Source organism: Cervus canadensis, chromosome 25 (genome assembly GCF_019320065.1).
Source record: "Cervus canadensis isolate Bull #8, Minnesota chromosome 25, ASM1932006v1, whole genome shotgun sequence".
NCBI classification, from domain to species: domain Eukaryota; kingdom Metazoa; phylum Chordata; class Mammalia; order Artiodactyla; family Cervidae; genus Cervus; species Cervus canadensis.
Genome location: NC_057410.1, coordinates 44,579,943 through 44,596,324, shown reverse-complemented (window position 1 = coordinate 44,596,324; position 16,382 = coordinate 44,579,943). Strand labels below are relative to the sequence as shown.

At 37.8% G+C, this 16,382-nt stretch overlaps 1 protein-coding gene across 1 annotated transcript in view; it reads left to right on the top strand.

Annotated features, from left to right (window-relative positions):
• Positions 1–2,038: 2,038 nt before the first annotated feature.
• The window catches only part of PTPRQ (protein tyrosine phosphatase receptor type Q), a 293,179-nt gene continuing 278,835 nt past the window's right edge, over positions 2,039–16,382 (top strand). The window contains exons 1-9 of the mRNA XM_043446813.1: positions 2,039–2,064; positions 3,804–3,851; positions 5,348–5,482; positions 5,883–6,018; positions 6,495–6,749; positions 9,005–9,219; positions 12,558–12,747; positions 12,854–13,159; positions 14,724–14,999. Of these exons, the coding sequence (XP_043302748.1) occupies positions 3,804–3,851; positions 5,348–5,482; positions 5,883–6,018; positions 6,495–6,749; positions 9,005–9,219; positions 12,558–12,747; positions 12,854–13,159; positions 14,724–14,999 (1,561 nt within the window). The 5' untranslated portion in view covers positions 2,039–2,064. The remainder of the gene's footprint in view (positions 2,065–3,803; positions 3,852–5,347; positions 5,483–5,882; positions 6,019–6,494; positions 6,750–9,004; positions 9,220–12,557; positions 12,748–12,853; positions 13,160–14,723; positions 15,000–16,382) is intronic.

The following is a 16,382-nucleotide window of genomic DNA, read 5'->3' as shown; positions in this document are numbered from 1 at the left end:
ATAGAGAGCCAGTTATCAACCTAAACATGTTTTAGAAGAAGAACCAAAGGGATTTTTGAGTTCTTGGGTAGTAAGGGAAAGAATCTGAGCATGTAGAGTTGGTGATTTTTCTTTTTTTTTTTGGTTGGCTTCCCTCTGTGCAGGCAAGGCTGGGAGAAGGAAGATCATGAATTTAGTTTTGGAAAGATGGTTCTGAGTTGCCTATGGTGGACAGCCAGATGTAAATGGTCAATGCAGATCAGTATATAGTGTTCTGAAGTGTTGGAAAGAAATGAGATCCAAGATGGAATGACTGGGAGTATGAATATGGCTGAAAATCATAAAAGGGAATGAAATAACTCCAGCTCTCGGAAGGTGAGACAGGATGGGAATTGGGAGTGCTGGCACATGCACTTAGACCAACATCTTTTAGAGAAACAGAATACAAAGACACTGTAAGGGTCTAAATTAATTGCATAAATGCAGGAATGGGGCAAATATTAACAATAAGATACAAAAAGGCCACAAATCAACTGCCATTTCTGAGGTGCCAAGAGCAAAACCAGGATTCTGTGTGTGATCCTTGCACACACAACCACCGAGGGTGTGCTCAGACCACCAAAGCCACCCCTCCGTCGGCCCCACTGACCTGCCCTCACCGCCTTTTATGAAACCGCCTCTTCCCACTCCCCCTCCAGGAATGGGCCAGCGCATCTGTTTCTTGCTCTCACTTCTTGCAGGTGCAGCAAGAATCCCAGTAAAGCCGTGTCTGAATTCTTCACCTGGCCTCTTACCAATTTCTACTGATTATGAGACAGGCTGGGACCTGAAATCTGGGACCTGAGACCCTTTGTTGCAGTGCTTGCACATGGACAAATGTCTCCTTGTGCAACAAAATACAAAAAAAACCTCATAAGGAACTAAAAACAACTGTGTGCACGTGTAGTTGGGAAAAAACATAAACAACAAGGTGTACACACACACACAGAATTCCACTTCTGAGGACTCAGGAGCAAAAGCAGGGTATCAATAGGGTACTACATAATCACCCAGCAAAGGGAGGAACAGACTACCTAAGCCACCCCTATCCTGACCCCTAGACCCTCACCCCATGTGGGGAACCAGCTCGCCTGACTTAGGGAGGGAGCAAGCAAGGACACCTGTTACTTGTTTTTGCTCCATCTTGTTGCAACACAGGTGCCAATAAAGCCTTGTCTGAATTTCTTATCTGGCCTTTTATGAGTTTCTATTGATGAGAAGTCCAAGAACCCTGACTGGTAACAATTAGAGTTTAAGGACCCTAGTGGTAACAAAGGCATCTTGTGTTTTAGTCACTTTTGAGTTGGACTCTTCGCAACCCTATGGACCGTAGGCCGCCAGGCTCCTCTGTCCCTGGGATGCTCCAGGCAAGAATACTGGAGTGGGTAACCATTCCCTTCTCCAGGTGATCTTCCTGACCCAGGAATGGAACCCGGGTCTCCCACATTGTGGGCAGATTCTTTACTGTCTGAGACACCAGGAAAGCCGGAAGACATCACGGGTCAAGACAATTTTTAAGTTGCAAATGTCAAGGGTGACTTGGCTAAGATGATAGAGGAACCAGGAGACAGTGATGTCAGGAAAGCTACCTGAGAAGACCTCAGGATGGAGGGAGGGCACCAGCAACATTGTCAAACGCTGCAAAAACCCATCAAGCAAACAGACCACACAGCTGTTAACAATGAAGGAAGGTGGCTTCATACAAAGCCCAAGGATGAACTTAAAACTGGGATTTTTTTCACAGTCAAGGCCAGTCGACTTGTTTATCCTAAGAGGCCAATTCGTGTTCTCCTTCACCGCCCTGCCCTTTACTCCCTTCTATGTAGTGTAAGTCTCCTTCACAAACCGCTGACTTGGGGGACTCACTTCCCACTCCTTTCCCCCTCCCCCCTACTTGCCATTTCCTTGGAGACCATCCCTTAATTAACCCAGGGAGAGAGGGCGTTGCCCGAGGGAACAGAATCCACCGGAGCCGCTGCTGAAATAGCTGGAGAGGCGCGCGGGCTGGCTGAGCGGGGCCGGAGAGGAGCGCTGAGCAGCCGCGAGGTGGGGGCGATGGGCGGCTCCCCACCTCGGGACCCGGCCTCGGGGGCGCAGCGCGTGTCGCGCCAAACTTGCAAAGCGCGGGCTACGCGGCGGGGGCTCACGGTCTGGGTGGCGTCAGGGCTGCGGGCACGCCTGGGCAGCCGCAGGTTCCTCCTCTGAGCACCCATCGCGCTTTGGCTTCCAGGTCTCTGATCTTTCTTCCTTTCTCCACCAGGCTAACCATTCTTAAAAGCCCCGTCTTTTTCTTTAAACTCTGTTCTTTCCTCCTTTGGTCAGAGGTTCCGGACCGTCGCTAAAACGGCGCGCCTCGGGGCTGCTGCTATTTTTTTCTTCACTTTGGGAGCAACCGGTGAAACTTAAGAGCTGAATTTGAGTGGGGGTGGGGGCTTCTGTCCTGGAGAAGGAAACGGCGACCCACTCCAGTATTCATGCTTGGAGAATCCCATGGACAGAGCAGCCTGGTGGGCTACCGTCCATGGGGTCTCAAAGACTCGGACACGATTGAGCAATTAACACTGGGGCTTCTGTGGTTTCTCAGACAGTAAAGAATCTGCCCGCAGTGCAGGAAACCCAGGTTGGATCCCCGGGTCAGGTAGATGCCCTGGAGAAGGGACTGGCAACCCACTCCAGTACTCTTGCTGGAGAGTCCGATGGACAGAGGAGCCTGGCAGGCTGCAGTCCGTGGGGTCGCAAAAGAGGCCGACGTGACGACTAACATACTTTTGGAATTGAACAGGCAACTGGGAGCGATATTTGCACTTTGGTGTTTTTGTATAGCACACAAACCTTCGAAATTCTACTTGACTGCTTAGCTCTGGGGGAGAGGGGAGTTAATCCCACAGCCCCGCCGAGGGAACGCTTATAACAAACAGGCTGCTGAGAAAAAATGAAGAGGGTTAAAGCTTTGCAGTTTTGTGGACGAGCCTGTGAATTGAATGTTAGGTATTTTTTTCAACCAGGCTGCATTTTATCTGAGGCGAACACCTGCTTAAGATTTAAGAACACCTACAGAGGATTTTGTGGGAAGAAACCTGATGTAAAAAAAAACAGGCTTTACAGAGCTTTAAGATTGATCCTGGGGACCTATTTGCTATTAATGGTATTTCTCAGTTTTAGACCTGTGTATTTCTTTTTCTTTTCTTTTTTTTCTTTATATCTCAAGTTGAATGTGAGAGTTAAGTCCCTAGCGATTACGGTTCCTGGGAAAAATTACACAAGCTTTTTGGATCAATGCATTTTTAAAACAAAAGAAATCGAATACTGAATTGTTTTTCCCATTTAAGTTTCAATTTCACCCACAGTATTTGAAATATTTTTCAAAAAGATGGTATAATTTTAAAATGTGAGGAATTACTTCCAGCAAAGTAGCAGTGTGTAGGTGTTCTAGATTTTCATTAATTAAGCTTAAATACTTTCGCACAATGCAATGTAATTTTGTATAATTGCTGATAATTCGTTTGACTGTAACACCTCCTTTGTATTTAATTATGGCAGCTCCTAGAAGAAAATTGTTTGGCTCTTTGTCATTTGTTGAAAAGTATTGATGTATCCAGTTTTATTGGGTGGGCAATATCATGAAGCACTTACTTATCAATGCCTTGTCCTTTGGTTGGATGAGCAGTCTAATTCGTAAAAGACCCGATTTTAAAGTGATACATACACAGTCTAAGGAATGTTCAATAGTTTAGTTTTGAAGCTAAAAATACACATGTTTAATTGAGCTGAATATACTTTTGCAGATGGAGAAATCAATTATTCTACTGTCCTGCATACAATATTTTGTTAAGGTAAGACATTTTTTAATGTAACCTTTTTGTAATAACTAATGGGCAAGAGGTTATTACATTGAGTCTATCTATTTTGGAAAATAGAGTATAAGAGAAATAACACTAAATATCAGATTTAGTACCTAAGGAAAAATATCTTTGCTAGGTTGCTCTGCAAATATATGCATTTTGGTGGCAGCTGTTTTTACTGCTTACAAATTGTTTGGGGGGATAGTCACTGCAGAAGGAGAGATCAGAATTTGGTAAAAGACAAGGTAACAGTGAAACATTTTAAAGTTGTTTTTGGTAGGAAGTTTGATGAATGTATCATTCTCTTGAGAGTTGAATTCTTATTTGTCATCTAGGGAACATAAAGGTCTCTGAAAATGTGGTCTGGTTGTTTTGCCTCAATTGCTAATATTTTCTTTACCTGCAAATGAACCAAGGTTTTAAAATTAGAGTCAAGTATTTTGCACTCAAATTTAGGTTCATTCAAAGTATTGTCAAGAATCTGTTATCATCAAGGCACACAGTTTGACATGCTAAGACGGTGTGCTGGGACTTCGTTTCTTTATTCCCGTTGACCCCAGAATCACTGGTTCCTACTGTGCTGAGTATGTTAGCTGCTCAGTCATGTCCAACTCTTTGCAACCCGGTGGACTGTAGCCCGCCAGACACCTCTGTCCATGAAAATTTCCAGGCAAGACCACTGGAGTAAGTTGCCATTTCCTATTCTATGGGATCTTCCTAACCCCAGGATCAAATACTCATCTCGTCCATTAGCAGGTGGATTCTTTACTACCAAGCCACCTGGGAAGCCCATGGTGTTTCCTAACAGGCATCTAAAATTTGCCTGCCTTTCTTTTACTTTTTGTAGTTGATTTACAGAGTTGTGTTAGTTTCTTCTGTACTGCAAAGTGAATTGTTTCTACATATATCCACTCTTCTCTTAAGATTCTTTTCCCATATAGGTCTTTACAGAGTACTGAGTAGAGTTTCATGTGCTGTATAGTAGGCCCTTATTAGTTACCTCTTTTGTATATAATGATATATATGTCAATCTCAACCTTCCAATTTATCCCTCCCCAACCTTTCCCCCTTGTAACCATAAACTTGTTTTCTACATCTGTGACTCTTATTACCATTTCGTAGATCAGTTCGTTTGTATCATTCTTTTTCTGATTCTACATATAAGCGATACCCATATGATATTTGTCTTGCTCTGGCTTCCCGTAACTCAGTGTGATAATCTCTAAGTCCATCCATGTTGCTGCAAATGGCATTATTTTGTTCTTTTTTTCATGTTTACTTACCTTAAGTTTTTGCTCAAACTGTGCTTATAAATAGTGTATCCAATGGATGTTATTTAATTCATGTGTAGAAACTAATGTTTCTAAAATATTTTAAAATTATAATTTGGTATAGTCTAGGTTTCATTTCTGTAAATTTGCTTATGAAACAATAACCAAGAATGTATTTTAATTTTTCTTCAGCATTATTTTTCTTTCTCATTTCAGATCTCAAAAAGTTTCCACTATATACCAAAGGATAAGCAAACAACAGTTTTTATTGAATGGGATGAATTTCCTAAGGGAGGAAGTCCTGAATTTTATTTTTTAGAATACCAACTTGTTAATAATTTTGCTCAAAAAGTAAGGCATCGTTTATTTTATGGTTCTGATAAAAGTGAGCATAGTAAATTTGTTATAACTAAATGCCACATCATAAATGGGAATTTAATAGTTATTGCAATTTCTTACTTTAATTTTACTAATATATATAATTCTAGCATTTTATGAAATATCATTAATAACTAGATCAAAATAGTATTTGACTATTTCATCATTAGAATCTTTATGAATTTTCCTTTTATAGAATTTATATACTACACAGTATTTAAAAAGTAATATTTTTATGTAAAATTTTATGTAATTTTGCATTTCATATTGGAAAAACTGCTTATGAAGATATACAGCAACAAAACTTTTAATTATAATGTATCTTACATAGTTAATAAACATTTCTTAGGCAAATGAATCTCCTTATTTACAGAATGTTAAAAAGATTCTTGCAGACCCACAAAAGTTTCCAAAATCAATACTAACATTAGAAGAAAGTGAAGATTATCACATTATTATACAGTCTGTAAAATATGGACAAATTTTAAGTGAAAAGTCATTTCAAACTCGTAAGTAATGTGTTTGTTTTGTTCAGCTATCTTACCTAATCTTGAAAGGGAAAATGTTTTATTTTCAGATAGTTTGAATTTCACAATGATGAACAGATATGTAATGGTAATCAAAAATCACATCATGATAGTATTTTGTTTGATTATAATTTAGTTTTCAAAATTTAAAGGAAACTGAAGCTAAAGTAAGAATACAGTTTTCAGTTTTGGCATTTAATGTGTGCCAATATGGTAGATAGGTATAGTGTAGATTTACATATAATCCAGATTATCCTTAAAACTACAATAATGTGGATTGTAATCTGTTGTAATTCATTCGTTCTAAATAGAGTATCAGAAACTCCCATATAATCCAGGAAAGATTTTATAGTTAGATCAAGTTTTTCCATCATGGTGAGTCTTTAGTAATTCAACATCCTTTGTGTTTCATTTCGTTTTATTTGAAACTTTGCTAATTATTCGCCCTGATCTTTTAGGTGGAGTATCAGCTAGAAATATTAAAACAGTAGCAACAAGTACGAGTGTTTCTTTTAACTGGAGTGTGCTATCTTCCAATGACATTTTGGTGTCAATATCGCTTAATAATTCTTCACACATTATGCAGAATGTCATGTTTTATGAGTGGGATGATTTGAAACCTGCTACCTTATATGTTTTTACACTTGAATTTAAACAGTTGCATTTGGGTTTTATAAATATACTTCAGAGATTGGATATTCAAATTGAAACAGGTATGTAAATATTTATTAATTTATATATTTACTATGTATCTTGTAGACAAATTGGTAGCCTTTAAAAAGTGATTCAGCCAAGTATTAACCAGTGTAAACTACTTGTAAATGAATTAGCATAGCCCTCTTTTTCTAACTATATTATTCTGATATTTGACTGATTTATTTAACAAGCTGGATTTAGCTGGTAAAGATAAGTTTTCTTCCACCACTTATTTTAAACTGAACCAAGTGGGTGCTCTTTCCTTTAACTCTGACAATGTTTCATATAGATTTTCCAGGAGGTACTAGAGGACAGAGGAGCCTGTGTGTTGTAGTCCATGGGGTTGCAAAGAGTTGGACATGACTTAGTGACTGAACAACATATAGATTCCATGAATTTTTAGGTAGCTTCAACATATCAATGAATGGTCTCATTTTCAGATATTAAATTATCATTAAAATGTTATACTATAGTATAACATAGGAATATTTCATTAGCACACTCAGAATGCAGTGGACCCTTGTAAATAATAAAAGGTGAAAAGTTACAGCTCAGCAGACTTAGAGCACTACCTACCAACTCCTCTGGTCTCAAGTTATTTTTCAGAAACATAGCATCCAGTTGGATGCTAGGACATTTAGAGAGATTCTAGTCCAGAATGGTTGCTTTATGGTATGTCAATGGATTGTATCTCTAAGAAGGAAATTCTTTTAAGAATCTGTGTCAGATAAATCTATCTTTCCTGAAGGAGGAAAAAAATACATAAATTTTTCATTCTATTTGAAGTCTCTCCATTACTCATCCCCGATCAGACCTGACCTAAATTTGAAATACTGCAAGGGGGAGCTGAAGGTGTTCAATTTTTTGGTGTCTTCCTATTTCCTCTTCCTTCTCACACGTGATAGGAAAGGATTTGAGGACAGAGTCCTAAATGGCTAATAGGAGCAATGCACTTTCTGTGATGGGCTAAGAGTCCCATTTCAATACCCTGTATAGGAACAATAAATGAATCACAATATCTTTTATGATAAATTTTGCTAATAAAAAGACAATAAGGTAGTTAAAGCATTTCTTCTCATACTTCCTCCCCAATGAAAACAAGACAACAGTTCAAAATATCCTTTACAGAGTGAACTAAGTCAGAAAAAGAAAAATATATAACACACATATATGAAATCTAGCAAAATGGTTCTGATGACGAACCTATCTGTAGGGTAGGAATAAAGATGCCGACATAGAGAGTGGATCTGTGGACATGAGGAGGGAGAGGGTTGGATGAATTGGGAGTAGCACTAACATATATACATGACCATGTGTGAAATAGATAGGGGGAAGCTGCTGCATAGCCCAGGGAGCTCAGCTCAGGGCTCTGCCATGACCTAGAGGGGTGAGATGAGGGGATGGGAGGGAGCTGTGAGAGGGAGGGGGTGTATGTGTGTGTGTATATATGTGTGTGTGTATCTGATTCAGATTGTTGTACAGTAGAAACTAACAGCATTGCAGAACAATCATACTCCAATTAAAAAAAAAAATCCTTCTTACATCTTCCTCACATGTTGGGTTGGCCACTGATGCTTCATCAACATGAACTGAAGAACAGTTTTTACTCTGAACAGGCTGATATTTTCCTGTCTTTCTGTGGTGTGTAATCTTGGAGAAAGGACTAAACGGCCAGCCATTCCAGTTTTTTTTTTTTTGGAAAGTGAACCCATTTGAAATCAAATGACAAAGAACAGAATTCATAGCAAGCATGACATCTTGTGTATGTGTGCATGTATACTGAGTCATATCTGACTCTTTGCGACCCCATGGACCATATAGCCTGCCAGGCTCCTCTGTTCCATGGAATTTCCTAGGCAAGAATACTGGAGTGGGTTGCCATTTCCTACTCCAGGAGAGCCCTCTGAATTAAAAAGAAGCCTGAAATATATTTAAAAAGTTCTATAGCAGTATAAAAGTAAGGGAAAGGAAGGGTAACCGAAAGTAATTTAGAAAGAAAAACATTTGTGGTTTTGTGTTAAGTTGTAATTGGGCAATAATTCTGTATAATTAATTCTTAAAGCTACTTAAAACTATTTTAGTTGGTAGTAATTCACTTACTACTAGAATAAAGCAGCTTTAGCACTTTTATTGGTTTGGGAGAAATATAGGGAAAGTGCACAGTTAATACTATGAGGTTTTTAGAGTTAACCTCTGTAGATGTTAAGAAATATAATTATGAAATGTTATATTGCTGAATCCATCTTTAACAAAAGCATTTTTCTTTTGGTAGGTTCATGTTCACAAGGATGGGTAGCATTAAAAAATAGCTGTTATAGAATTAGCAAAGAGAGTAAGCCATGGAATATAGCCCAGCAATACTGTAAGCTGTCCTTAACTTCTGCACACTTGGTGGATATAAAAAACGAGGAGGAAAAAAAATTTGTATTTTCACATCTCAGGTCAAAGAATCAAATAATAATATGGACTGGGCTTAACGACTTTAAGGTCAGTACTTATAAAGGATATGTATTGTGATAAAACTTTTTACCTATGTTCCTTCATTCATCTATTCCTTCTTACCTTAATTCTGTAAATATTTAATGAGTGTTTCTTATAAGCGGGGGATTCCCTTGTGGCTCAGTAAAGAATACACCTGCAATGTGGGAGACCTGGGTTCAATCCCTGGGTTGGGAGATCCCTTGGAGAAGGGAATGGCCTACCCACTCCAGTATTCTGCCCTGGAGAATTCCGTGGACTGTATAATCCATGGGGTCGCAAAGAGTTGGACACAACTGAGTAACTTTCACTTCACTTCTTTTAAGCCAGACACTATTTCTCTTTATTTTTCCAGTATCTCTCTTTTTTGGAGTATTTATAGGTTCACAGCAAAATTGAAGGAAAGACAGAGATTACCCATGTACCCTCTGCCTCCAGACATACATTGCCTCCCTCATTAGTAGCATCACCACCCAGAATAGTAATCTGTTACAACCCAGGAGCCTGTGTAGATACATCATAATCACTCAAAGCCTAGGGTTTCCATCATGGTTCAGTCTTGGTTTCATTTATTCTGTGGGTTTGGATAAACATAATATGTATCCATCATTTTAGTACGATACAGAGTATTTTCATTGTCCTAAAAACCCTCTTTTCCCTGTCTATTCATTCCTTCCCCACCTCCACATCTCTATTTTGTAGGCATTTATTTCTTTATCTAATTTTGCTTTAATTTTGGTTTTTCCCAGACCCCTCTTAAATACAAGTGATCTTATCCATTTCATATTTTTTTCCCACCTGAACCAGTTCTCAAATGTTTAGCTAGCCCACTTTCCTCTTATGAGTTTCAGACATCTATCTAATTTTCTTTGGCGTATTTATCCCTTTTGAACTTTTCCACAGACAGTTCAATATTGCCAAAACTGACTTGTCACATCCTTCCCATCAAACCTGCTCCACTTCCTCTATTTCTTACCTCTGTGAACAATACAATAATATGAACCTGAAAACTTGGAGGTCTCCATTTTACTTTTTTCACTGTAGACATCCAGGTTTTAGAGTTCAGTTTTACTAAAGAGATACAGAACTCTCTGAAGACTTTAGTCAATACGAGTGAAATAAGGAGTGAGTGACATTTTCCTCCAAACAATCCTAACCCTGTGGAATAGCTCATGAAATCTCATTTTGGTTAAAGTTGTGTAGGAAAACTTGAGACCGAACACTATCTTTGTCTAATCTGTGTTTTCTTCTTGGTGTTCCATTTATTTTTATTTCCTGCCACTCTGTTTTCCATGAGATACCCTGATCTCTCGTGACCCAAGGCAAATTCTATCAGTTTTGATACCAGTTTTTCTTTGAAACTTTGTGTAAGCTTGGGTGAAACTATTGGCAATCTTTAACTGCATTTTCATCATTCCCTTAATGAGACTTCTTTATCTTTTAATGGGCAGTGAAAGAAATTATAATAAAGATTCCTCAAACCACAGTTCATATTAGAAGTCCCCCTTCCAGTGTGCTAGTCTCTTTCCAGTAGGCCAGTTATATACATTTATTTCTTTCCTGCTTCTAGCATGGTGGTTCTGAACTGTTTAAATTAGAATGCTTTCTTCCAATAGTTATGGTTACTGGTTTTGTTATGAAGTTAGATCATATGCTCATGAGAGGCAAAGTGAGGCTCTCAAGGCATCCTTGTGGTGGTTATGGATTTTTCTAAAGCATCTAAGATACAGATTCTGCTTTAAGATTCTTAAAAATACTTTGATGTTTAATTCTCTTTCCAAATTAACTGTTTAAAAAAACCTTCCTTTGTAATAATAGCTGAGTCCTATCATATCTCCTAAGTGGTAAGTGTAGTTCTATGTGATTTACTTGTATGGCAGAGGAAATTAGCACACCTGTGGACAGGCATCAGCGTCTGATCTTAACCACTATACGACCTTTCAAGCTGGTCTCTTGAGGTTGACATCAGAGTTAACTTCTGGGTCAGTCCTTGTGGTAGACTGAGGAAGTCATCACCCCTTTAAGTAAACCCATGCTGAATAAGTGTGAGTTTGTTACTGGACATCATAGAAAAAGACTGATTCGTCATTACATCCTAGCTTCCAAATGGGATTTGGCCACTCAATAGGAACTTAATGAAAGATCAATAATTTCTATATTCTACTTTTGGAAGGGTTACATAGGTAATTCTCATTGAGTTCTTAGAATAACCTTATGAATAGGCAATGTAATTATTCTCATTTTATAGATAAGGAAAATGAACTCAGAAATATCCTGGGTCACATACCTAACAAATGGCCATGCCTGACCTCAAACCTGTATCTGTTTGACCAACACTCATGCCCTAATCGTTTGACCATACTGCCTCTGAGCCTCTGTCTGTTTTCAAAATGGCAGTACAATATATGCAATACAGCAGACTCTTTAAGGAAGTGATATTCCTCCATTCTGCTTGATCGAATTGGAATGTACTGTTTTAAAATCTCTTTAGAATATCTGAAGGGAGCAGGTCTTTTTAGTTTTCATCCATGCCACTTGCTTGGTATTGTGCTGGGGGATGATGTCATAATCACAGTATGGACATAGTCTCAGTTTTCATAGAACTCATTGTCTCTAAGAATTATATTTGATTTTGAGGCACTGTTACGTGCCTGGTCTTTTGCATTCATACTCTAAACCTGTTGACTGCCATGCAGAGTAGTCCTGATTAGCTCCATTGCACTGGTAAAAATATTTCATTTCTAAGAAGTTAGTAGTTGTCTGTTACTTAGATAGTAAGTGGCAAAACTGTTGATGAGAATCCAGGTATGTTTTTGTCAAAGCTTCTTTTCCTACTACCCTTTTCAAGGAGAGTAGCCACTACTTAGAGATTTATTACTTGTGAAAGCTGAGGTTGATGATACTCACTACTGACATCCTTACCAGAATGGTAATAGAAACCTCTTCTGATGCTTAAGACTTATTTGATGACTTGAATCAAAATAACCTCTGAATAATAAAGGGTCTGTGCTTGGCATTGTTTGGAGCACTTCACATGCACTGCCTGTAATGCTCACAACAAATTAGATGTAGTTTCTATCATTATACCTGTTTTACAGATGAGAAAACAGAGGTTTAATGTGAAAACTTATTCTTGTGAAGATATGGCTAATGAATGGATGAAAATGAACTCTGCCTCCAGCTCAAAATCTTTATCATGAAGGAAATCTACCTGAAAATATGAAACTGGTTGATGATTTAACAATCTTAGAAAATTTTATAATATAGATATCTAACAAAAATCTTTAAATACACATATTTGAAATGTGACTTTTTAAAATTGGCTTAATTTGTTCATCTTATTACAGAAAGAAGGTCATCTCACATGGACGGATGGATCATCTTTTGACCTTAAGGGAAATGAAATGCTTTCTTTTCCACTACTACCCAAGAATGAAACAGATTGCTACATTTTACAGCAACACTCAACTGGATCAAACTATTTCTTTACAGGATTTTTCTGTTATGTTCCCTTGCCATATATTTGTGAATATGAATGTAATTATTTTTTTAGTATTTGTCTATTCATGCATCTTATTCTTTTATTACTTTAAAGATCGAATTATAATTTCTAATAAATATAATTCTCTTCTGTTTCTTTTAGCACCTTCTCTGCAGGAAAACCCTTTATTCTATGTAAAGGAAGTTGGAACAACTGAAGTTGTGTTTAGTTGGAATAATTTGAGTGCTTGGAATAATTTGAATAAGTGGCTGAAACTTGGGTATAAAATTATCATTAAATATTATTTAGATTGTACAGAAGAGCAGCATTTTGAAAGCATGCCCCCAGATACTACAGAGAAAGCAATTACACGATTGTATCCTGGCCGTGTTTACAGATTTTTATTCTCTGCAATAAATGAATGGGAGGCAAAAACTACTTTAAGTCCAGTATTCGTTGTTGAAACACGTAAGTTACCAGACATCTGAAAGTATAATTTTTGAAATATTTAATATCATCATTAGCACGTAATTCCTGAGGGTCTGCTTTCTATTTTCTCATAACATTCTGAGAAATCTCTCTTTAACCATTTTAAATTACAATGGATCTGTTTATGTGTTTGGCTTTCCTATTAAACTATGCACCCAGAAGGGCAGGAACTGTATCTTATTTACAGTAATTGGACTGGTTCCCAGTTCATAGTAGATAATAAGTTGGGGGGAAGCTGAATTTTTGATGTGCTAAAGGAGGAGATAAGCAGTCATGCATCCTGGATTATAAGGGACTTACAATGGAGAGAATTAGTAAGGAATAAAATTAAGTGCAAACAAAATTGTATAGAAAAATATAATTATCCAAATTCCCAGTCCATGGTACATTTAATAAATGCTTTTTAAATGCATTAATTTATTCATTAAATAAATGCATTTAATAAATTCAGAGGGTGAGTGACAGGGGCAGAATTATGGAAAGGATAGGTTTAGATTCAAACTTGGAGGAAGAAAAGCACATTGTGAGCAAAAGTGTGGTGATGTGAATTTGTAGGAAAAGAACAGTGTGGATCGACTGGAGATCTTCGGGCATGAGGGTAACAGCGGTCTGAGCAGTAGGTGACATCAGATCTGGGCATGCCAGCAGTCTGTCTTAGATGGTTGGACTTGACCTTAGAAACGAAGGAAATCCATGAAGACTATGGTTTCTAAGTCTTGTTTTACCTTTTCCAAGTACTTTTAATGCATTGTTTTAGTCTGTCTCTCAGCGTTTGGAGTAGCTAGAGAGAAATGAGAAAACTGAGCTTCAGAAAGGAGAAGTAAAGTGACTGGACTAACATGGCTTGTTAAACCAGACAGGAATCCAGGCACCCGGATGGTCTTCTTTTAACTGTTGAACTATTGTTTCTAAAGAAAGAATCAAAAAGAATGTGTGTGCATGTCTGTGTGTTTGGAGGGTTGGGAACGGATGCAGGTTTGAGGCTGATAATGTGCGAGGTGCTGTTTTAGGAACACTAATATGGAGGGATTAACTGGGAAAATAACTGGCACCGGATGAAACAATTTGGAGTTGGGAAATATTTCTGTAAGAGGATGAATGCCTGAGTTCCGGCGATGTTAGGGATGAAGAATAAATAACATGAAGTCCCTGCCCTCTTGTCTGACAAGGCAGAAGTCAATGGCACATATAACATATGATGGCCGAGTGCCAGAGTACCATTTTGGTGAGGCTTGTAATAAAACTGAAAAGTGTGTGTCAAACACTTTGACGAGTGCTTTACCCTCCATATTTGATTTAATCTTCATAATTACTACTATAATTCCCATTTTATATTCAAAAAACCTGAGGCTCAGAAGGAATAAGTAATTCACTCAGGAAGTTGGAGATATAAATTGGAAGGGTCAGGGCTCAAATCTAATTTTCCTTTTCTCTCCAAATTCAGAGTATCATGGAAGTATTGAGAGCTAAGAGGTAACTCTGCCAAACCGTGTTACTAGTATAATGCCTTTTTTTTGTTTGTTTGTTTCTTCTCATCTACTAGGTCCATTATCACCTCAAAATGTCACAGTTACTCATGTGACCCCAACGGAAATATTTTTACACTGGGATGCTCCAGATGCTGTATCTTTTGACCATTATTTTGTGGTTATTTTGGATCCTGAAAATGCTAAATCAGAAGAAGTGTTTGTTGAAAAACCCAACACATCCACAACAATTGGAAATCTCAAATCTTTCCATCATTATCTGATCTATCTATTCAGTGTGGCAGAAAGAGGAACTCTAAGCTACTTTGAGAAACCTATTTCAGCCATTACAGGTATGGGCACATTTTGCATTTTGATCAGTACAAATTCAGCATCCTTTGAAATACTGTTTTGCGGAAATTTAACTGTGTTGATCCTTCATAGGTACAAAATGATCACAGTTGAACATTTGTCTAGATGTTGAATCATGATTCTAAGCATGGATTCTAAACACTAAATTAATTTAGATTTACATGAACTCCTTAAATATCTGCATTTTTCCTACCAGAGTTCCTGGAAGGAATATTTCGTATCATAGCCTTTGTTGGAAAATGAATTATCCTAGAAGGTGAAGATTAGTCACCCAGTTCTCTTTGATAGCTTCAGACCCAACAAGTAGGTCTGCACATGTAAGCATGCTCTTTTCCTACGCAGTGTTGTGCATTGACCTCTAGGGGGCAGTGTCACACCAGGACTTTTGGCAAATACGTTTCTAAACTACACTCAGCATAGCAGTTTTTGAATGATTGTCTAGAACATAATCGTTAAAGTAACCTATCTTTTAATTAAGCATTCTATTTACCCCCTAAAGTCAGTCTTTTTTGAAAGGAGAAAACTCGATTCATGAAAGCACATAACTCAGCACATTGTACTGTTTGTGCATGTGTGGTTAACACGTTTACATGCAAGGTTCTTTGAAATTTCACCAGCTAAAGTTTAAACACACGAGAACTGAGGGAGGAGCAATGGAAAACCTGCATGTGCACCGCCGCAGATTGTGCACACCCACCTTCTCGTACGTGGGAATACTTGGGATTCTTTGAAGAAGACAATGATGATTATTGGTAAAACAAATTAAAAAATACATCATTTCATGCTTACTGAATGCAAGTACTTAAGATGCATGCATTCAGTGTTGCAAATCCTAATCAGAAGTATTTTTCCAGTTGGATACTAGAGAGCAGATGTTTTCTTATCCCCAAGTTCAGACAAAGGGTGTCAATTGATACATGCTTGATTGAGTTCCTGACACTTTAGGAAGATGCTTTCATTTTTAACTGACAGGCAGACTGGGAGGATTTCTCACAGATTCATTAATTTTTAAATCACATTAAAATCTTCCATGGTATGTACCTATTTGTGAAGTCGAGGGACAGGAGAAATGTGAGTCTTCACATTTAATTGTGTGACTTACTATGTATGTTGACTATAAACTGACATGGCAGTGTGTGTTTAAGGTTTTAGTAATCCAAAGTGCTCTTTTACTTTGCTATGGATGAAGCAATATTCCTTTTTGTTTCATTCATTATTTACTCAATAGATTATGTTTTAGTGTCAGGAATTGCATTGGAGACTAGAAATGCAAAGATGAATAAGACTAGGATCTACCTTCAGATGGCTTACATATTAATGGAATGAGACAAATTTTTTAAAATAATGATTCTGTATTATAATTG